The sequence below is a fragment of the Siphateles boraxobius genome, unplaced genomic scaffold, assembly GCF_051911475.1.
Source record: "Siphateles boraxobius isolate OS27281-9 unplaced genomic scaffold, OSU_SipBor_1 13, whole genome shotgun sequence".
In the NCBI taxonomy this organism is placed as follows: domain Eukaryota; kingdom Metazoa; phylum Chordata; class Actinopteri; order Cypriniformes; family Leuciscidae; genus Siphateles; species Siphateles boraxobius.
The window spans coordinates 6,134,205-6,157,112 of record NW_027508733.1 but is presented as its reverse complement, the minus strand read 5'-3'; the positions used below and the strand labels follow the sequence as shown (position 1 = coordinate 6,157,112).

General features: G+C 37.2%; 2 protein-coding genes across 2 annotated transcripts; both read left to right on the top strand.

Annotated features, from left to right (window-relative positions):
- The first annotated feature begins 775 nt into the window (after nucleotides 1-775).
- Nucleotides 776-15,148, top strand: LOC143735214 (uncharacterized). The gene is made up of 6 exons (XM_077225296.1): nucleotides 776-1,095; nucleotides 1,702-2,019; nucleotides 2,103-2,438; nucleotides 9,631-9,942; nucleotides 10,093-10,212; nucleotides 13,049-15,148. The coding sequence occupies exons 1-6, from the start codon at nucleotides 1,008-1,010 to the stop codon at nucleotides 13,069-13,071; spliced, it is 1,197 nt and encodes a 398-aa protein (XP_077081411.1). The 5' UTR covers nucleotides 776-1,007; the 3' UTR covers nucleotides 13,072-15,148.
- A 3,694-nt stretch (nucleotides 15,149-18,842) lies between these two features.
- LOC143735560 (uncharacterized) lies at nucleotides 18,843-22,017 on the top strand. The gene is made up of 3 exons (XM_077225734.1): nucleotides 18,843-18,925; nucleotides 21,283-21,600; nucleotides 21,682-22,017. Exons 1-3 carry the CDS (start codon nucleotides 18,877-18,879, stop codon nucleotides 21,705-21,707), a joined length of 393 nt encoding a protein of 130 aa, XP_077081849.1. The 5' UTR covers nucleotides 18,843-18,876; the 3' UTR covers nucleotides 21,708-22,017.
- Nucleotides 22,018-22,908: the final 891 nt, after the last annotated feature.

Here is a 22,908-nt window from a genome sequence, read left to right as displayed (position 1 = left end):
CACTAAAACAAGAACTCACAAGGACTAGGCTGAAACACAGGGTTTAAATACAGGGGCAAACAAGCTAGACAAGATAACAAGGGGGCGTGGTTAACGAGAAACACATGGGGAGACTAATCAAACTAATGGGGAACTGAAAACCAGTGACAAGACAGGGGAACACAGACTTGAATCATGACAATGTGTGTATAATACTTTCCTCCCCCTGGCAATTGTTTTGTTTGTTGTAATTTGTATTTCCATCTTTTTTTGTTCCTTTTTTTTTTTTTTTTTTTTGATAACATGTATGTTATAGTTCTTCGAATAAAAAAAATAAAAATAAAATAAAATGATGGGGGAAACATATAAGGAGATTGGATGGATGGAAAAAAACACTGGATGGATTTGTATCATTTTATGATGGTTGTGCACAGGCACTGCCAACACACATTTCAGTACAATCAGCTTGTAAAAGTGCATGCACCATTATATGACCCCTTTAACCTGTGCTTCTTGCAGTCTTAATATGCCAATATCTATGGGTTTAAATATATCCTCTATTGGATTTGTTTAATGAGGTTCAAATATGTAAGGTATATTTAAGTGTAATATGGAAGGCATGTTGCTTGTACAATCATTTTCTTCTGTCACCTTTTGAAGGTGGCTCCCAGGAACTCTCAATAATAATAATAATAATCATTTATATATAATCATTTATATATATATATATATATATATATATATATATATATATATATATATATATAAATGATTATATATATTTATCTGTGTTGTTCTCTTGTTCCGATTTTACGTTATGTTTGTAATTGTTGAAAACTAATAAACACATAAAAAAAAAAAGCATTAGAAGTCAACTACACTCGACTGTACCAGTTTTTGGAGTCAAGTTTTGACACGCATGATGATGAAATACGCCAGAAAATTCTTTTACATGACTTTCTGAAGAAAAAAAAAAGAAAGATGATCCTCAACGCCCTTGCATGCTTTGAAATTGCGCTACTGGATCCATGCTGGAGCCTCGGTGTCACCAGACTCAACTTATCATCAGCATGAAGAGTCTTGTATTCATCTTTCTTTTCTCGTTAGTTGTGAACGGTAAGTGTTGGGTTTTTGTTTGTTTATGTGTTCGTTTGTTTGTTTGATTTATTTTTATTTGATTTATCTTTTTATTATTAGATTTTTTTTTTTTTTCAACACTGCAATTGTTTGGTTTTATGCTGGTTGAAACGTGTTTTAGGAAGCTTGGCTAAAATAATTATCTTCTGCTCACCAAGGCTGCATTTATTTGTACCAAAATACAGCAAGACAGTAATTTTGAGAAATATTTTTATTATTTAAAATTCTATTAAATATTTTAAATGTAATTTATTCCTGTGATCAAAGCTGACTTTTTGTCACATAACCCTTAAGAAATTAGTCTGATTTTCTGCTCATGCAACATTTTTTTATTTTCAATATTGAGAACAGTTGTTTATGATGCTTTGGTGAATAGAAAGATCAAAATAACAGAATTTATCTGAGAGAGAAAGATTTTGTTTTATATATATATATATATACATATATATATATATATATATATATATATATATATATATATATATATATATATATATATATAGTTTAGGTGGTGGGTGATTTTATTTCTGAAGTCATATTTAAAGTGAAACTCAATGTAATGAACTGTTTATGTGTGTTCTGCAGATGTGTCTTTTGCTGAGACAGATGTTGTGGAGTCTGTATCAGTGATTGTTGGAGATTCTTTCACTCTACATACAGATGTTACAGAAATACAGAGAGATAGTGTAATTGAATGGAGGTTTGGAGAATATATCATTGCTAGAATCAGTAGTGAATCTAATAAGAACATAGTACTTGTTAACCCTAATAAAGAGACACTGCAGATGGACAATCGGACTGGAGATCTCAAGATCAGGAAAGTTAGAATCACAGACTTTGGACTTTATAAACTTGAGATCAACAGCGACAGGGGGATTTCATCAAAGACATTCAATGTCAGTGGTGAGTATATCAAGTATTTAGATGAGGTTTGAGACTCAAGGTGAAAGTGTTTGCTATCTGACAGAAATGTTTCTGTTCATTAGGTGTGAATAAGCTGGTGTCAGATGGAGTGACAATCATGCCGGTGCTGGAGAGAGACTCTGTCATTCTTCCGTCTGGTCTTACTGAAATACAGAGAGATGATCAGATAACCTGGAAGTTTAAAGGCACACTCATTGGTCAACTAAAAAATCAAACAGCTGAAATCTTTGCTGATGTTCTTGATGGGAAATTTAAAGACCGACTTCAGCTGAACCAACAGGATGGATCGCTCATCATTACTAACGTCAAACCCAACACCTCTGGACCTTATGAAGTAGACATTGCCAAGAGCGGCAAGAGTTACACCACACACAAGACTTTCAGAGTTACTATCATTGGTGAGTCACTTTAACCCTTTACCTGTCACCCCCCCTTTTGATAATTGACATTAAAGGGGGGGTGAAATGCTGTTTCATGCATAGTGAGTTTTTCACCCTGTTAAAGAGTTGGATTCCCATACTAAACATGGACAAAGTTTCAAAAATGAAGTTGTAAGTATGATGGAGTAATTCTGTTCCAAAAATACTCCTTCCGGTTTGTCACAAGTTTCGGAAAGTTTTTTTCGAATACGGGCCTGTGTGACGTCAGAGTCGCCGGAATTTCCTTATACGGGTCTTAAGGGCACTTCTCCCGGAAGGGCGCGCGCGCATCTGTAGCCTAGTGCGTGCGAGAGTACGCCTATGCCCATCAGAGCGCTGGGCTCGGCTGCGCTGCAATTAAAAAAATGGCACCAAAAAAGTGTGTTTTTGGTTGCCAGGGCAAGACAACATTGCACAAATTTCCAAAGAACCCAGCGTTAAGGGACCTGTGGATGGATTTTGTTTTTCCAGAGCAGCAACGGAGTTGTGCAAGTGTTTTTGTTTGTTCCCTTCATTTCGACAGTAATAGTTTTATAAACAAGGCCCAGTTCAACGCCGGATTTGCAGATCGCCTAATACTCAAAGATTAAGTAGTCCCAACAATAAAGGTTCACGGTCGTGCGTTGGAACCGCAGGCGGTGAGTAAAACTGCTTCAAATGTCTGTTAGTTGTTAACTATCGGCGTGTAAGCACAGAAAGTAAACAACATGATCACATACAGTTAATGTATCTATGGAGCATGCGATGTATGGTGTGTGTTTAAATACATTTGTTTAGCTGGCCACTGTAGGTGTCAGTTTGTTTATTGTAAAAATAAATCATGTCCTCATAAACCAGTCTGTCTGTTTACAACACACAAATGTTGTAAAACTCGCGCATGACATGGTGTTCTAAAAACACTGCGCTCAAGTTCAAATCATTTCTATTTTTAAAAAAACGCTCGAGACCTTTTGTTTTTCACCCATTTCACTGCCCGTCTCACGTTTTTGTAAGCAAAAACGCGTTCTGTATGAACGAGCCCTTATATTGTTTAAGTTATAAGTTATACCGTTCCAGTAGGCCTACACACCACATAGAGACGTCCTGCTGTAGTCGTTGCTGCTGCTGCTGGTCGTCTTCAATCTCAGCCTCGGGATCTGATTCTGGATCAAAAATGTATGGCTGAATCTGATTGTTAGCCATGGTTTATTTTCGGATGTCACTCACAGCTTCCAGACGCTCTCAACGCAAAAGCTTCGCGCGCTCGTGTCGTGATTATTTAGCTCCGCCCACACGGTACGCCTCCACCCGCTCGGGTTTTTCCGGAAAGACTCGGTACAGCCTATCTTTCTTTTATAAATATAATAAAACTAAAGACTTTTTGGAGATATGAAGGATGCAATACTACTCTATAGGTACTCAAGATTAACATGAGATTGAGTGAAACTGAGCATTTCACCCCTCCTTTAAAATGCACTATACTTGTTTTAAAGGAAACAATGAGCTGATTATTACTGAAGTGAAAGCACTTCAAAAAATTAAAGTATGAAAAAGTTATGGAAGTTATAATTTACAGTAAATCAAATATACTTTATTAATTTTTTTTTATATAAAATAAATATTTTACAAAATATTTTTTACTATAAAATTATATGAAAGCTATATATCTAACCAAGTTGTGTTCCAAATTTAAAGTTGATATCACAAAAATTTAAGTTCCCATGAGATTTTGTTTAGGCGTAAAATAGCAACGGGTGCCATTGAATTCCCTTGAAGTTAACTGTATGCATTCTGCCATAACAAATTAATACATTTCTATCCAAATATCACTTCTGTCACTAAATATGGAACCTTGAGACTCAGACCTTTCTGACAATATGTGTTTTGTCAAGATTAGAAAAGGTTTTGATAATAAATTATGAAAGATGATGCCCAAAAGGGGAGGGGCCTAATAAAAAAATACCATTTATATGGTAACGCAACGTCCAATTTCAAAACGGTTTTCACAGGATGAATTCTGAGTTCGTAAGCTTTCAAATGATACCTCATTTATGATAACTACTAAAATATGTGAAATAATATTAATAAAAAATTATAATACATAATATATATTATACATTTTAGAGGACTACTTACTTTACTTTTTAAAATATAATTTTATCTTGTTTTATTGACAAATACTAGAGTATGTTTTATTATGAACTTTTAGCATTAAAAAAGCTGTAATGACGTCGATTTTTTGAGGCGCACTCTTGTCATAAATTCATATATTACTGTTCATTCATAATTTGTAAGAAAAAAACAGCACTAAAATATCTATTTAGGAGTCTTATACCTTTCCAACGATATATAGTTTGTCATGACTAGATTAGGATTTAATAGTAATATAGTGACGTAAATTTAGGTTGCCCGTATACGGGCAGGTGACAGTTAAGGATTGAAATGCTTGAAGGATCTCAGGGCCATTAACAAAACGTTTAAAAATCTAGATGTAAACGCACGTGCCAAGTTCTCAGAAATGTTTTACGGTCGAAATGCACCCTCGATCCGCACTTCTGCCGAGCCTGCACTGATGTGAGCTCCGTAGCAGACATCTTTCCGACAGTCAAATACTCAGCATGTTATACACTTGTTTGTTCATGGTTTGAACATTCTTATTTTCTTTATCATTCAATAAAGTTATTTTCAAGATCTGTGGTAAATTATCCATTGCCGCTTATATTACAGAAATAAAAGCCATCCCAAAATGTCAGCTACATTATTGCAGAAGTAAAAACCATTCAATAATTAGAATTGCCCTGTTCCGTTTCAAGATCGGTTCTTTGACATTGCATTAGTAGCTGACGCTATGGGGAAACATTTTTCTCCTGGAATACTGGAATACGCACACGTGATGGGAAGAGAAATCCTCTATATAACATGGCACTAAATAATCTTTCTCATTCAAGCTTTTGTAATATGACTCTCGTCATAGATTTATGATCTCAAGAAGAGAACGCTCTCTTCACCAATCCCCTTCAGCGTACCAGTGAAGAGGAGGATGGCCCTGAAGGAATGCAACATATATGGGGGCTTGATTCAGCTCCCGGATGGATACAAGGCTTGCATGTTGTGCCTGGGCCATGCCAAGATGGCTTTTGATAGGCGTGCTGCCCCTCCGCTTCTTCCTCCTGCTGCCATTGAGACATGGGACAGGAACCAGCGACAGCCACGCTCAGGAGGCTCTTTAAGTGATCTCAGGCTGGCCCAATATCCGTGTTCTCCGCAATCATTGGAGCCTCCTCTCTCTTGTGCTGTGGACAGTCTCCGCTCCTCAGACGGTGACTACAAAATTGTCAACACCGGCCTGGGAAAAAGACGACTGGTGTCGTAGCTTGTTCCAGAAAGATATATATATATATATATATATATATATATATATATATATATATGAAGAGATCAGATGCAAAAGCCTCTAAGTGCCATCTGAAATTTTCTTATAGAATGATAATTTTTACCAAGCTCGTATATTTTTAAGTTCAGTTATTTCACTTAAATGACAATCAGTAGGTAATTTGCATTGCCATTCAAGTGAAATTACTGAATTTAAAAATAAGAGCGTGATAAAAATGATCATTCTAAAAGAACATTTCAGATGGCACTTGGAGGCTTTTGCATCTGAACTCTTCATATACACTCACCTAAAGGATTATTAGGAACACCTGTTCAATTTCTCATTAATGCAATTATCTAATCAACCAATCACATGGCAGTTGCTTCAATGCATTTAGGGGGGTGGTCCTGGTCAAGACAATCTCCTGAACTCCAATCTGAATGTCAGAATGGGAAAGAAAGGTGATTTAAGCAATTTTGAGCGTGGCATGTTTGTTGGTGCCAGACGGGCCGGTCTGAGTATTTCACAATCTGCTCAGATTTTCACGCACAACCATTTCTAGGGTTTACAAAGAATGGTGTGAAAAGGGAAAAACATCCAGTATGTGGAAGTCCTGTGGGCGAAAATGCCTTGTTGATGCTAGAGGTCAGAGGAGAATGGGCCGACTGATTCAAGCTGATAGAAGAGCAACTTTGACTGAAATAACCACTCGTTACAACCGAGGTATGCAGCAAAGCATTTGTGAAGCCACAACACGCACAACCTTGAGGTAGATGGGCTAATACAGCAGAAGACCCCACCGGGTACCACTCATCTCCACTACAAATAGGAAAAAGAGGCTACAATTTGCACGAGCTCACCAAAATTGGACATTTGAAGACTGGAAAAATGTTGCCTGGTCTGATGAGTCTCGATTTCTGTTGAGACATTCAGATGGTAGAGTCAGAATTTGGCGTAAACAGAATGAGAACATCGATCCATCATGCCTTGTTACCGCTCTGCAGGCTGGTGGTGGTGGTGTAATGGTGTGGGGGATGTTTTCTTGCCACACTTTAGGCCCCTTAGTGCCAATTGGGCATCGTTTAAATGCCACGGCCTACCTGAGCATTGTTTCAGACCATGTCCATCCCTTTATGACCATCATGTACCCATCATCTGATGGCTACTTCCAGCAGGATAATGCACCATGTCACAAAGTTCGAATCATTTGGGGCGGCAGTGGCTCAGTGGTTCATGTAGGTTGTCTACAAACCGAAAGGTTGGTGGTTCGATCCCCGGTTCCACCTGACCAAGTGTCGAGGTGTCCATGAGCAAGACACCTAACCCCAGCTGCTCCCGACGAGCTGGATGGCGCCTTGCATGGCTGACACCGCCGTCGGTGTGTGAATGTGAGGCAAATATGTAAATTGCTTTGGTGGCCATTCGGTCTGTGAAAGCGCTATATAAATGCACTCCATCCATTTACCATTTCAAATTGGTTGTACTAAAATGGCCCCCACAGTCACCAGATCTCAACCCAATAGAGCATCTTTGGTATGTGGTGGAACGGGAGCTTCGTGCCCTGGATGTACATCCCACAAATCTCCATCAACTGCAAGATCCCATCCTATCAATATGGGCCAACATTTCGAAAGAATTCTTTCAGCACCTTGTTGAATCAATGCCACATAGAATTAAGGCAGTTCTGAAGGCGAAAGGGGGTCAAACACAGTATTAGTATGGTGTTCATAATAATCCTTGTGTACAGTGTATACAACTTGTATACAGTGTATACACATGAGTGTATACAAATAATTGACTCACCTTCCGACTTTAAGAGTGTCATGGATTTTTCCCTAAACCTAACTATCTGGGTTGTCTCCAATCGACGTTCCCTATATACTCTACCTGGGTCGTCTCCAATCGACGTTCAATATATAGCCTATATATAGCCTATAGGCTGGAAGAGTTCCCGGCTAGTTCTCAGGGAATCTCTCCCAAGAAGAAGCAAGGCTGGAGGATCTCAGACAAATTCCAATGAGAATCCCACCAGCTAACACAAATACAACAGTTTTTATAGAATATGGAGGTATGGCAAAATTATATGAATTTGATTGGTTCTTCATATGAAAACCCCTCTGTTAGTAGGTAAAGCAAACTTTGTTTTAAAGATTACTTCATTGTTAATCACAAGGTTCTAACCTAGTCTTCTGCCTATTTTCATTTCCCATATTTGTTATTTTTACACTCACACAATCAAAGTCAATGGGGTATGGCAACACAACATACAACATTCAAAAACACAGGACAGAACGTTTTAGTACATTGTTTCAACTTGTTAGTTTTGTTAGGCCAAAAAGGGAAGTAAGGTTAGATATTAGAGTTAAAATTAATTTGACATACAGTTTACTTTTTTATTCATTAAAAATGCATCTACTGTCACAGAGGGACTACCTCCTCCGCTCCCGCAGGAGCCCTGTCCAACTTATCCATTGGATAATTGGGAAATGCAAGCTGAAAACCCAATTTGGTTCCACTGCTGCATCAGTTTCATCTCCTTGTGCCTCGTTTCTCCTTTCAATATAAAATTACTGCTTTAGCAGTGCTACCGCATCCGCTCCCGCGGAAGCTCCACTATTGCACCAGCATTATCTCTCCTGTTCCCGCAAGAGCTCACCTATGTGCAACCTTCCACTGCTGACTATCAGCGAGGCTCACCCTTCTGATACCACGACCATCAAACTCTCATCTGACGCAAGAAGCCCTTACAATCCAATGACTAACCCACCCTACGATTGGCACACCTTCAGCTTCACTCTCTGCAAGTTTTTTGGGGGTAATCAATATCATTTTCTGGCTGCTGTCCCGCGTTAGTTTTGACTTGTTGGGGGTAGTACTCTGGGTTTTGGCAAAATACCGAGCTCGGAGCCCTCTCCTCAGACAGCACACTGACCACACAGGCGTGGTCTCGCGAAGTCTGTAGCGAGAGACGAGTCAGCGAGCTGTGCGGTGAGTAAGTAGGTCAAGTGCAGATGATGAACACCTGTGTCTGATTGCAGTGATTGGCGTGGAGACCGCATATATGCTGCCAGGAATGAGAGAGCGGCAAAAGAGAGTGGCTTGGGACTCGCACGCGACCCACAGCAGACACCAGCAGAGTTTACACACGGAGTGGGAAGAGTTTTTGACTGAATGGACTGATTTGTTTATGGAATGGGAAGAGTGGTCGTTTGACTGAACCTTGAGAGCAGGAGACATACAGCGAGAGCTGGTACAGCGGGCAGAATGTTTCTTATATATGTGCTGTAGTGGTGTACTACGGTGAAGGCGCACAAGCGCACCTTTTTGTTCTTTTATTTTTCTAAATAAAGTGCAATTCCCAAGTTCGTCGAGCCTGTCTTCTTCTTCCTTCACCCACACACACTAAGATTGACTACACATACCATTTATTCTATCTGACTTATTTGTAAGGGTGAACTGTGAATGCTTCACTGGTGCGTCCTGTACACTCGTTGCACGTTTACATTGAATGCTCAATTATATTTCAGAGAGACTGTCTCACTGGATTGTGCATTAGTTACATGCCTTTATATGGGCTTATTTGCGATTGGCTGGTGCTGAGGATGTATTGTGTGATGTATTGCTCTTGAGCTTGATTGCTATTGGGATCTTTGAGCCTGTCTTTGACATGCTGCTGTTTTGGACTCTATTGTGACTTTTTCATTTCCAAGAAATGGATGAATTTTGTCAATAAGCACATGCCAAATGCGTATATGTTTTACCGTATGCTTAATCTCTGTCTGTGAACGTTCTCCTGTGTTTTACTGTATGTTGAGACAGATGGAGGGGACAGACTGTCGGTGATAGAGGGAACTTCTGTCACTCTAGAATCTGGTGTTTCTAAAATACACAGAGATGATGTGATAATATGGAGGTGTGAATATGAAGACTCTGTCATAGCAAATATCAGCACTGGGATCTTTTCTGCATTTGATGGCGCTGATGGGAGATTCAGAGGCAAGCTGGAGCTGGACTACAAGACCGGATCTCTGACCATCAGGAAAACAAGATCTAAACACACTGGACTTTATCATCTCGATATTACCGGCAACCGACGCACCATATTCAAGAGATTCAATCTTTCTGTCTCTTGTGAGTATCTGAATCTCTTAATTTAGGCTAATAATATAAAAGCTAACTATTTAATATTATAGTGTAACTGACAACAAAAACTGAAAGTTGCAAACGCCAGTCAGAAATGATGGTCAGATTACTGATTGGTTGATCTCCTTATGATTACAGCACAAGACTGGTCTCCGTGTGTTATAGCAGTAATTGGTGTTGCTGTTCAGCTTCTGGTCGTGGTTGGAGCTGCTGTTGTGATTTACTGTCGAAAAACGGTCTCTCGTAAAACAAAAGATGGTAAGTATTACAAACAGCTGATATAACACGTGAAGCATTTGAGATTTAAGTTTTTTTTTTTTTAAAACAGACATCAGGGCAATCCTGAACATCCGGGAAGATGCTGTTTGCACTATTATTAGCAGATAGTTGGGGGCCTTAAGCACATTTTCGCGCAAATTCATCTAAAAGTGCCAAATTTGGCACAGATGTAGCTCAGGACTTACTGAAATGATTTAGCTAGGGCGCCATTGGGGCCAAGATGGCTGCAGGGTTCCGGCTATGCCTTTTGAACCACATGAGTTACAAATACAAACTTGATAGTTTTTTTCAGCTTAATTGATCATGGGAAACACATATGAATGTTTATATATATGACTTGGTGAATCTGGACCCTTTATTCCTCCAATTTCAATATGGCCACTGTCCAAAAAAGCAGTTTTGGCTGTAGTATGGGGCCTTACATCCCATTGTTTGCGCAAATTCCTCTACAGGCACCAAATTTGGCACAGATGTAGCTGAGGGCATACTGAAATGATTTAGCCAGGGTGCCCGAGCCTATTGTCCCTGAGACCAAGATGGCGGCCAAATCCAATATGGCCGCCACCTGAAAGGGATTCAGATAGCTTTAGAGCCAGATGAGATACAGATACAAACTTGTTGTCTATTTTACCTTTTTTTGACCATGGGAAACCCATGGGAATACTTACATTTATGATTGGGTATATGAGGACCCCCCAAATTCCCTAAATTCAATATGGCCGCTGTCCGAAAAGAGGTTTGGCTACAAATTTTGAACCAAATGCGCTACGATTGAGGATAATGTCTATTTTTGTTTATTGACCAGGAAGTCCATTAGCATATTTATATTTATGCTTGTTTAAGTCTGAAACCTGTATTCTTTTCAAGACTGTGGTTGAAAATCCTTTTTTAACACAACTTTGAAGATTATTCTCAATATTGATTCATTTCATTATTAAAGTGAAATGCTTTCAGTGTAGCACATGTGAATATATTTCAAAGTGTAATAATATAAGAAAGAATAAGACACAATTATTTTTGCAAGGCATAATTATTCCTTTAATTCCTTAATAATTCCTTTTTATGCCAGTTATCTCTAAACTCTTAAATACCTTATTACCTTTTGTTTTACTTATTTGTGAATCAGACCTTTGTACCAGTCGTACTGAGATATTTCAAATATACCAAACATGTAATACTGTATGATAATTATTCACATAAAACCATATAGATTCTTGGGTGAATTTTGGTGATCTCAGCCTGAGGGATGGGGGAAGAGGGGAAGAAAAGTAGATTAGGATTGCTTAGATGAGACTTGTGTCTGAAATGGTGATGCTAACTTCACAAGAGTGAGTTCAAATGTCAATTTCCAGAAAGATCCTTTGTCTTCTCGTGGAGTGGTCGGTCCTCAACCACTTCTACCAGTTTCTCCAGCTTACATCCTTATCACTCATAATCACTGGATCACTCATCATCTCCACCATCATTGTTTGTACAAGCACCCACATGCACATATAGAAGTGCAACGAACTGCGACTTTAAAGCACTTGCAGTGCCCTCTACATGCTGTCTTTCAACCACAGTGGAGGAGAATGGTGCAGGTTTTACTGGCGTCTCCGAGACTAGTCCAGTAAGGTTCCCAAGTCCTGCTCGCAGAGTCCTGATACCATCCCCATGCATTGAACTCTGGTTCAACTCCTGCATCATTTATGTAGGTCTTGCAGGAAAGTAGTTGGAGGGAGGTAATAAGAAACATTCTGCTTGTGAATGTCTCCTATCAATTGAAATGGTGAGAATAAATGAATACGATAAAAGGCCATCTTCATATATTTTATAAAACTAGTGCAATGCCCATTCAAAGTATGCTAATTTACACTTGCCTTTTGCCTGCTAACCCATGTAACATTTGAGGTAATCAGAGCTCATCCACCAAAGCATTGTTACTGATAGCTAGCTAGAAAGTAACCAGACAGCTAGCTAACAGTAGCTTGTTGTGACAGCTTGCTAGCATGTTGTGAGGGACATAAAGCAGAATATTATTTTCTATTTATCAATTGTAGTCATTAACAACAAAACACATGTAGATAAAAGTACACCTGGTTACTTACATGAGGAATGACGTTGGTATAAGTAAGTAGTTGGCTAAACACCGTTGTTGGTCATCTTCATCTTTCACCGTTGTTGTCCATCTTGCTCACAAGCATGGAGTAGCACTAAAAAGCTGCTCCACCACAGTCCATACAGTCAACTAGTATTCTCAATATTTGCTCAACATTGCCAAAATCTATCCTGGAATTCTGACTCTCCCTCAAATATGCCTTCCCTACATTCTCAATTAGAAAATTGGTGGGAATATTTGGAAAGTATGAATTATCAGGTAGTTGCTTTCTTGTAAATGCAAATGTGGGGTTTAAACATAGACAATCACAAATGTAAGCATACCTGTGTGTTTTTCATGGTAAAAAAAAAGAGTTGCTGACTCCGGCGCCCTAGCTAAATAATTTGAAATGGCCTATTTATGTGCTTAAGTCCCCCAACTAAGAACATATAGTAAAATGACTAACAATATGTTGTTTTTGTGCTTGTTTTGTTTTTGTTTTTGTCATCTGTGCTCAGCTAGTCAGTTTAAAAAAAATGTAATGCAAAATGTAGCAGGAAACTTTTAGCAAATAACACCAGTGTTGTCATCCAAATCACCTTCTTTGCTTTGCAAATGTTAGTTTTGGAGACATGGTCGTTTTTATTTATTTATTTATTTTAAGCAGCCTTTTATTGTTCTATTGGCTGGATTAATTTATTAAACATCATGGAATTATCTCTTGTATTTGTGTTTCAGTTGCCATCTGTGATGTAATATGAGAGTGATGGATCTGCATTTTTGAGTGGTGTTATCAGATATGTGCCATCGCACTGGACCTGATGTACAGAAAATGGAGGTAAAAAAAGATTAAAATCAGCCAAAACATTTTTTTTTAGCAAATCTCAGGAAGCTTCATCAAGAGGAATCATCCTTACTATGAGCTTTATAACTGGAATAATTTAATTAATTAAAACACTGTTGTTCTGATGTCTACATTGATCAATGTTCAATCACTGATGCTTTGTGGTTTTATTAGGGTTTTTTTTAACAATAGAATGTTACTGTATGATTTATATACATTATCAAAACGTAGTGCTAGCAACATTAATGCAAACATAATGCAATCCAAGTCATATTTTTTTGCCATATCTAAAATGCTGTCAGAGCAGCCAAGGAAAACATTGCTTTAAAGTCTTTGGAAGGTTTTTGGAAGATCTTTGTATGTTTATGTGAATTCAGTGTCATAAAAACAAATTGTATTTTATGAAAACATCTGTGAATTTGCTTGTTATGAAATGATTAGGGGTTTAACGATATTCGAACCGAACCGAAAAACCGCGATACAGAACTCACGATTCGAATCGTGCTACTCTCATTGCGTACCGAACACGCCCCGCCACGCCCCGCCCCCTGCTACCCCGGCCCCGCCCAGCCCGGCTCAATGGACCTCATGTCTTATGTGTACAGTACACAACGAATTCAGTTTTGTAGCCTAACCACCATTAACACCAAATAACAAGCTCCGTGTTTTGTTACTTTCGATAATAAACAAGGTGTAATCTTTCAAATTCTGTCTATTTGATCAAGAAATTCAAACAATAAATGGCGTTTTGGCGCTCTTTGATGTGGCGTGACAGATCGCTGTACTAGCTACTCATTTCAAGTGGCAGCGCGGCGCGCGAGAAAACGCGATCATCTCTTCCTCAGTTACAGAATAAACATGAATGGACACCTGAAGGTATGTTGAAAGATACAGTATACTTACTGAAAGGCATCATAGCTCGTGTAATCGCTCAATCAGTGTTTCAGCAGCGGAAAGACGTCAATAAAACAGCATAGCTTGTCACTAGCATTATATTTACCTCAACAGGCAAGTGATTCAGTGTCCACAACTTTGGTTCCTATAAATGAACTTTTGCACTAAATAAATGCACTATGTTAGCCTATATATTATATTTTAATTAACCTGTTAATGATATCTTGATTATTTAATGTATGTTTAAAATATCTTTCATGAAAATGACAACTGTGTAAATTATTATATTTCAAGAACAAATTAGAGTAAAAACACAAGTTAATGCAAAAACTGCCTTATGTTCAGTTTACATGTTTTCATACAATGTGTTGTGTTTTGATGATTATATCTAAAAAATAAATAGCATCTGAATTTAGGTTAAAAGTTTAGGCTACAACCTATAATGTTACAGTAATGTGCGGCTACCTATATAGTTTACAGCATTAGCAGATTTGTTTTAATCCTTGTGAAACGTTTAATTGTAATTGAATTAATTTAAAGACAACGAACATTTTTTCATTAAACCACTGTTTAAACACAAAAAAAGCAATTTTAGCTTTCTGAACCGAACCGAGACGTTACACCCCTAGAAATGATGTATGAGTTTAATATAAATATGTACTGAGTACATATGTACTGAATCATTTAAGACCTTCACCTTTAACATTTCAGTTTCTTTAACATCACAAGTGTGTGTGGCTTCAAGATAAAAAACGTACATCTGCGTTACACTGTTTATCTCTTTTATATTGCTTTTATATTTGCTGATTTCATTTTTATATTATTTTATATTTTTATGCCACTGTAAAATCTTATTTTGCTCTTTGTTTTGCACCGCATTATCCTCACATTTGACTTAGAGATAAAGGAATGGGAAACGTATGCTTTCACTGTGACATAATACATGTTGCATCTGGTCAAAATCTTTATGTATAAGGCAAGTTTAAATATAATTTTATTTTTTTATATAAATACTATGATCTTCTTTTTCTGAAACAATGAAATCAACTTAAAGTTACACATATGTTCATGTGATAAATGTCAATAAAAATATTTTTCCAGAATGTCTACAAGTTTGTTATGAAATTGAGATTGTTATCAGAAATAACTGACTGTAAGGCACAATAAGTGACTGAGTCTAATCAACTGTAATTTTAGTAAATATTAATATTATGAATGAATGCTGTAATATAGATCTCTGTGTAAGTTATCTGAGTTATGAACTGACCACATTTTTGAGATGAAAATCCAGGAGTTTGTAAGTTTGCAATACAGGCGTGCGAGGTGTAAAAACACAGAGGCTAAATTTGATTAGGGAATCACAGAACAAATTAAATACATTCCATATTGATGGGATGTCCCTATTTAGAGATGTTTATATTTCCCCAAGTGCTATGATTCTCTGAAAGTGATTTATGAAAACATCTGAAGCATCCAGAGGTATTTTACGTCGTTGCTGGAGATTTTAAGCACGTCAACTTGACGGATATTATCCCTAGTGTTGGGGGTAATTCATTACAAGTTACTTGAGTTACGTAATCAGATTACTTGTTCAAGTAACTATTAAAGTAACGCATTACTTTTTCAATTATCAACTAAATATCTAAGTTACTTTTTTAAATAAGTAACGCTTCTTTTTCACATTTATTGACTGACATGTCCCCATGTTGAGAGAAATAAAGTGAGGAGGTGTTGTGTGTAAACATGATGGTTATTTTAGTTGTGAACATGCATTTACTCATCTCACTGCCACGAAAACATTCAGTATTCCTGAAAATGAATAAAAACAGTAAAGTGCAATCACATAATTGTATATCATTTAGTATATTTAAAAATTACACTTAAATATGTGTTTAAAAAAGTGTTTAATCTCACTTTATTAACCAACATCTTTGCTGCTGACATTCAATAATCTAATTCAACCATACTAATAAGCAAAAATAACTTTAGATTCGATTTAAAAATAAGAGTGTTTAATTTCCTTCTCCTGTATCCTATTGTTCTTTAATCCAGAATGGCAGAAGGTTTGTTTGAGCGGCGCCCTCTACTGTACAGTAGTAAAAATGCATTTCCTTCAGCCTGAGGCTTATTCATTTCCCTTTTGGTGTGAAAGGGCCTTAACATTTGCCAAAAATAGAACGTTTTTGTTCTTTATTAAAAAATAAACAAGCAAGCCCATCCCAGGTGAGAAAAAGTAATGAAAAAGTATATGTAATACTAAGTAACGCAATTAACAGAATATTGTAATGCATCAGGCTACTTTTAAAAGTAACTTTTTTTAAAACACTGATTACCCTGGGATTTCAAAGCGGATCTGCCTTCTGAGGTTCTGATGGACATTTTTAATATTTCACTTTTCCAGGCAATAGTTCCACCATATGCGTTTCGTAACAAATCCTTCCCTGGTGGGTCAAAGTGATCCAAAGCCCTAAAATAATACTTCATTTTATTTCTATCCAGAAGCTTATTTGATTTCATTAAGATAATTGTTTTTCTATTGTTAATGCAATATTTTTGCGATTTATTTTATTTACCTTTTTATTTACCAAATTACTAGATTTGACTGATAAATAATAAATATATAGTAATTTAGTCATTTAAGCACATTCCTCAAATTCTTAAAACTAAAAAAAAAAAAAAAAAAAAGAATAAAAAAAAACATACACCTTTTAATTTAGCTCAAAATATCTTACATTGGGTGTCTTTCCCGAACTCTTGTGGCAAATTATATAACATGTTTCATGACTCTAGCCACTAGATGGCCTTATAGCACTATATAGAGCAAATGTGTGCATTTTGAGCATTTTAAGGTTTTTCTATGTGTTCTGAAGCATGCCTCGCAATCCATTCATCCCTGGTCAAAATGACCCATGAGGGAAGGATTTGTTACTTTTTTAAAATTTCAACCACAAAACTCCTTGAATCCATTCTTTATTATTAATAATTCTCAATTATTATTATTATTATTTTAATATTTATTTTTGAAAACTCATTTTGCTGGTTTTGTGGTCCAGGGACACATATGCTATTTAATTGTGAGCAAATATGGCCACCTAATGAACAGAGCAACAGACTTTCCTTAAAAGAGTTTTTGCAGCTCTCATTGAAACAATTTGTGGTACCATCGTTAGATTGATTTAGCAGAGTGGAAAGTTTTCCTTGACTGTTGATTTTTTAAATTAGAAACAGCAATGCCCGATTCATGAATGAATCACTAATTTGTATCTGTACTTTTATGTATGTTGGTCAGATGGGTTAACAATACAGTGTGATTCAGGCAGATAAACAATAGTTTTAAGTAGGGTTTCCAAGGCCTATGAGCTCTTCCTTCCAGCAAGTTCAGCTCTAACCCTAATCACAGAACCTGAACCAACTCATTTATGTTGAGTTCACATTACTCGATTTTGAACTTTGCAGGATCGGTGGATCTTTAGGATCTTTAGGCCTCGAGGTCAGCTCGCCGACATGTAGTGACGTTGTGCTCGGGCGGGCCGAGTTCGAGTTCCGGTTCGTGGAGCTTTCCCGATCCCGTCCCCTCTCTCTCTCCCACCTCGCCTCCTGTCAACTCTATACTGTCCTTTCACAATAAAAGGCAAAAATTGCCCCCCCAAAAAAGGCAATTGTGCTGCTCTACTGTGAAATTTGTTTTTGTACCACACTCTGTATTTATTTTGAACACTAGATGGCGCTCACTTGGTATGATGGTATGCACACTTTATCAGGGGTGTCAAACTCAGTTCCTGAGTGAAACTGTCCAGCAGAGTCTGTTCATGTTATGTCGTCAACCCTAATTTAACACACCTGAACCAGTTTATCAAGGTATTTGACACATGGGATCTAAGTCAGGGGTCAAGGTTTGTCTGGTTAATGTGGTCTATTCACCCTTGCTTATACTGTATGTTTTAACTACACCATTATGGGCGAAATTAACTTTTATAGAAAAATTGGGAAATGGTCAATTTCAGGACTGTAGCCTGCATTATAGGTTCTGGAAGCTGTTCTCCGTAAAATGTGCTGCACATTAATGTTTGGGTTTAATGTTCAGGAACAGTGTTTAAAATAAATAAAAATGCGCTGTTGTCCAAACGAGCTTTGTAGTGTATATATGTGTAGTGTATATATATATATATATATTTGGATGTCTTTTTTTTGCATATAATCACTAATATTGCTGTATTTTAAGACCTCTTACTGCCGACTGAAAGTTGAACTAAATCTCAATAAATAGTGTTTTAACAAAGATGTGTTTTAGCATTTATATGTTACAATGTTTAGCAAAATTTCAGCATAATTCACTCCTCTAGGGATGGAGAAATGAAGCCCCATGAACCACTGAAGCTTTACTCTTAAGCATTCGAAACACATGGAAATATAATGTAGGCTATTATTATTGCTTTCCTAAACGGAGGAACTTATTCTATTTGTTGTTCTTACAGAAGAATGTTCTTTATCCCTCACTGAACACCAAATCACAGAAAAACAACGAAAATTAGCCAAAAAGTAGGTTTAGTAAATTAATAAAAGCCCTGTAAATTCAACAACATGCTGCTTAGAAAGTATTCAGAGTAATCTACACTGTACCGGTTTTTGGAGTCAAGTTTTAACAGGCCTAATGAAACAGTAATGAAACGCACAAGTGCCGGCAGATTCCTTTATGTTCTTCACGTGACTTTCTGAAAAGCATATGATCCTCGACGCGCTCCGTTGGAAATTGCGCTGCTGGGTCCATGCTGTAGTAGCCTCAGTGTCACCCCTTCTGTGGTGTCACCAGACTCAACGTATCATCAGCATGAAGAACCTTGTAATACTCTTTCTGTTCTCATTAGTTGTGGACGCCGGTAAGTGTTGGGATTTCTGATTTGTTTTGTTTTGGTTTTTTTAATGTTTTTTTTTTTTTGTGGCAAGGCTCCAAATGCTGTTTGTTTAAATTGCCAGTGGAAACATGTTTTAGGAAGCTTAGAGGCTTACGGGTCTAAAACCCCTAATGATTTTTCCCCCTTTTTTATATACGCTACCATTCAAAAGTGTTAGATCAGTAAGATTTCGTTTGTGTTTAAAATAATTATTTTCCGCCCTCCAATGCTGCATTTATTTTGTACCAAATTAAGGAAAAACAGCAGTATATATATATATATATATATATATATATATATATATATATATATATATATGGGTCCTTCTCAAAAAATGAGCATATTGTGATAAAGTTCATTATTTTCCATAATGTAATGATAAAAAATAAACTTTCATATATTTTAGATTCATTGCACACCAACGGAAATATTTCAGGTCTTTTATTGTTTTAATATTGATGATTTTGGCATACAGCTCATGAAAACCCAAAATTCCTATCTCAAAAAATTAGCATATCATGAAAAGGATCTCTAAACGAGCTATTAACCTAATCAACTAAATCAACTAATTAACTCTAAACACCTGCAAAAGATTCCTGAGGCTTTTAAAAACTCCCAGCCTGTTTCATTACTCAAAACCACAATCATGGGTAAGACTGCCGACCTGACTACTGTCCAGAAGGCCATCATTGACACCCTCAAGCAAGAGGGTAAGACACAGAAAGACATTTCTGAACAAATAGGCTGTTCCCAGAGTGCTGTATCAAGGCACCTCAGTGGGAAGTCTGTGGGAAGGAACAAGTGTGGCAAAAAACGCTGCACAACGAGAAGAGGTGACCGGACCCTGAGGAAGATTGTGGAGATGGACCGATTCCAGACCTTGGGGGACCTGCGGAAGCAGTGGACTGAGTCTGGAGTAGAAACATCCAGAGCCACCGTGCACAGGCGTGTGCAGGAAATGGGCTACAGGTGCCGCATTCCCCAGATCAAGCCACTTTTGAACCAGAAACAGCGGCAGAAGCGCCTGACCTGGGCTACAGAGAAGCAGCACTGGACTGTTGCTCAGTGGTCCAAAGTACTTTTTTCGGATGAAAGCAAATTTTGCATGTCATTCGGAAATCAAGGTGCCAGAGTCTGGAGGAAGACTGGGGAGAAGGAAATGCCAAAATGCCTGAAGTCCAGTGTCAAGTACCCACAGTCAGTGATGGTCTGGGGTGCCATGTCAGCTGCTGGTGTTGGTCCACTGTCTTTTATCAAGGGCAGGGTCAATGCAGCTAGCTATCAGGAGATTTTGGAGCACTTCATGCTTCCATCTGATTTCATTTTTCAGCACGATCTGGCACCTGCTCACAGTGCCAAAACCACTGGTAAATGGTTTACTGACTATGGTATTACTGTGCTCAATTGGCCTGCCAACTCTCCTGACCTGAACCCCATACAGAATCTGTGGGATATTGTGAAGAGAAAGTTGAGAGACGCAAGACCCAACACTCTGGATGAGCTTAAGGCCGCTATCGAAGCATCCTGGGCCTCCATATCACCTCAGCAGTGCCACAGGCTGATTTCCTCCATGCCAGGCCGCATTGAAGCAGTCATTTCTGCAAAAGGATTCCCGACCAAGTATTGAGTGCATAACTGAACATAATTATTTGAAGGTTGACTTTTTTTGTATTAAAAACACTTCTTTTATTGGTCGGATGAAATATGCAAATTGTTTGAGATAGGAATTTTGGGTTTTCATGAGCTGTATGCCAAAATCATCAGTATTAAAACAATAAAAGACCTGAAATATTTCAGTTGGTGTGCAATGAATCTAAAATATATGAAAGTTGAATTTTTATCATTACATTATGGAAAATAATGAACGTTATCACAATATGCTAATTTTTTGAGAAGGACCTGTATATATATATATATATATATATATATATATATATATATATATATATATATATATTTTTTTTTTTTTTTTTGTAGAATATTATCAACGTTGAAAACAATTTTTTTTCATTATTCTTTTGATCAATAGAAAGTCGATTTAATGATTTCTTGCTGAATAATTTCTTAATCTTTTCAAATTTTAATTTCATATTTTCATATATAGTTCATTATATATACATTATACATTATATATATATATATATATATATATATATATAAGTAGTTTGTAATGTTACAAAAGCTATTTCCTCTCATTTGTGGTGCATCTTTTTTCTCTGAATTGTCTTTGAGACGGTAATTGGAGTAAATCTGTTGTGTTTAGGTGATGGTTTTTTATGTATTTCTGCTTTTATATTTAATGTGAAATTCAATGTAAATAACTGTTTATGTGTGTTCTGCAGATGTGTCTTTTGCTGAGACAGATGTTGTGGAGTCTGTATCAGTGATTGAGGGAGATTCTTTCACTCTACATACAGATGTTACTGATGTACCTGATGGTGCGATTGTGTGGAGCTTTGAAGATGTTGTTATTGCTAGAATCAGTAGTGAGTCCAATGAGAACAAGGTATATGTTAAGGAAAAATTAAATGACACAGTGAAGCCAGACAATCAGACTGGGGATCTCAAGATCAGGAAAGTTAGAATCACAGACTTTGGACTTTATAAACTTGAGATCAACAGCGACAGGGGGATTTCATCAAAGACATTCAATGTCAGTGGTGAGTATGTCAGGTATTTAGATGCGGTTTGAGACTCAAGGTGGAAGTGTTTGCTCTGACAGAAATGTTTCTGTTCATTAGGTGTGAATAAGCTGGTGTCAGATTGAGTGACAATCATGCCGGTGCTGGAGAGAGACTCTGTCATTCTTCCGTCTGGTCTTACTGAAATACAGAGAGATGATCAGATAACCTGGAAGTTTAAAGGCACACTCATTGGTCAACTAAAAAATCAAACAGCTGAAGTCTTTGCTGATGTTCTTGATAGGAAATTTAAAGACCGACTTCAGCTGAACCAACAGAATGGATCGCTCATCATTACTAACGTCAAACCCAACACCTCTGGACCTTATGAAGTAGACATCACCAAGAGCTGTAACAGTTACACCACACACAAGACTTTCAGAGTTACTATCATTGGTGAGTCATTTTAATATTGAAATGCTTGAAAGATCTCAGGGTCATTAACAAATCATTCAAAAATCTAGATGTAAACGCCCGTGCTAAGTTCTCAGAGATGTTTTAAACCATTTTTCAGTGGTTTCAGTCGAGAATACCGCACTTTTCTCTTTTTTAAATGTGACTCATGATCTGAGAACAGCCACACCACCCTCAAATTTTACTTAATGCCTCAAAAATATACATATAAATGATTCAAACATTTAAAGAATGATCATCACAGAAGAGGCATTAGTGTTTGAATGTGATTATTATGAGTTTGCGTTTGTTTGAATCATAGATGCTTTCCCCCATTGTTCAGACATAGTGTTTTTTTAACACCAGATGCAATGTAATAAGATTCCAGTGATAAGCATTTTTTTTTCACTAAACGTGACAACAATAATCACAAATCACAGCCAATCAGAAGAGCTTATGGTCGGGCTTGCTTTCTCACACTTGCAACAAATTGGATAAGTGGGCTACTACATAACCAAATGAATGAAAATTAAAAAATAATAATAATAATTTTGACATCATTCAAAATACATACTTCAGGGCTGGTACAATATATGTCATGGTATACACTTTTTTTTTCATGGTTTGAACATTCCTGTTTCCTTTATCATTCAGTAAAGTTATTTTCAAGATCTGAGGTAAATTATCCATTGCCGCTTATATTACAGAAATAAAAGCCATCCCAAAATGTCAGCTACAGTGTTGCAGAAGTAAAAATCATTCAATAAATAGAATTTCCCAGTTCCTTTTCAAGATCGGTTCATTGACATTGCATTAGTAGCTGACGCTACAGGGAAACATGTTTCTCCTGGAATACTGAAAGCCCAATTGCATGAGCCAATGACGATCAAGCGC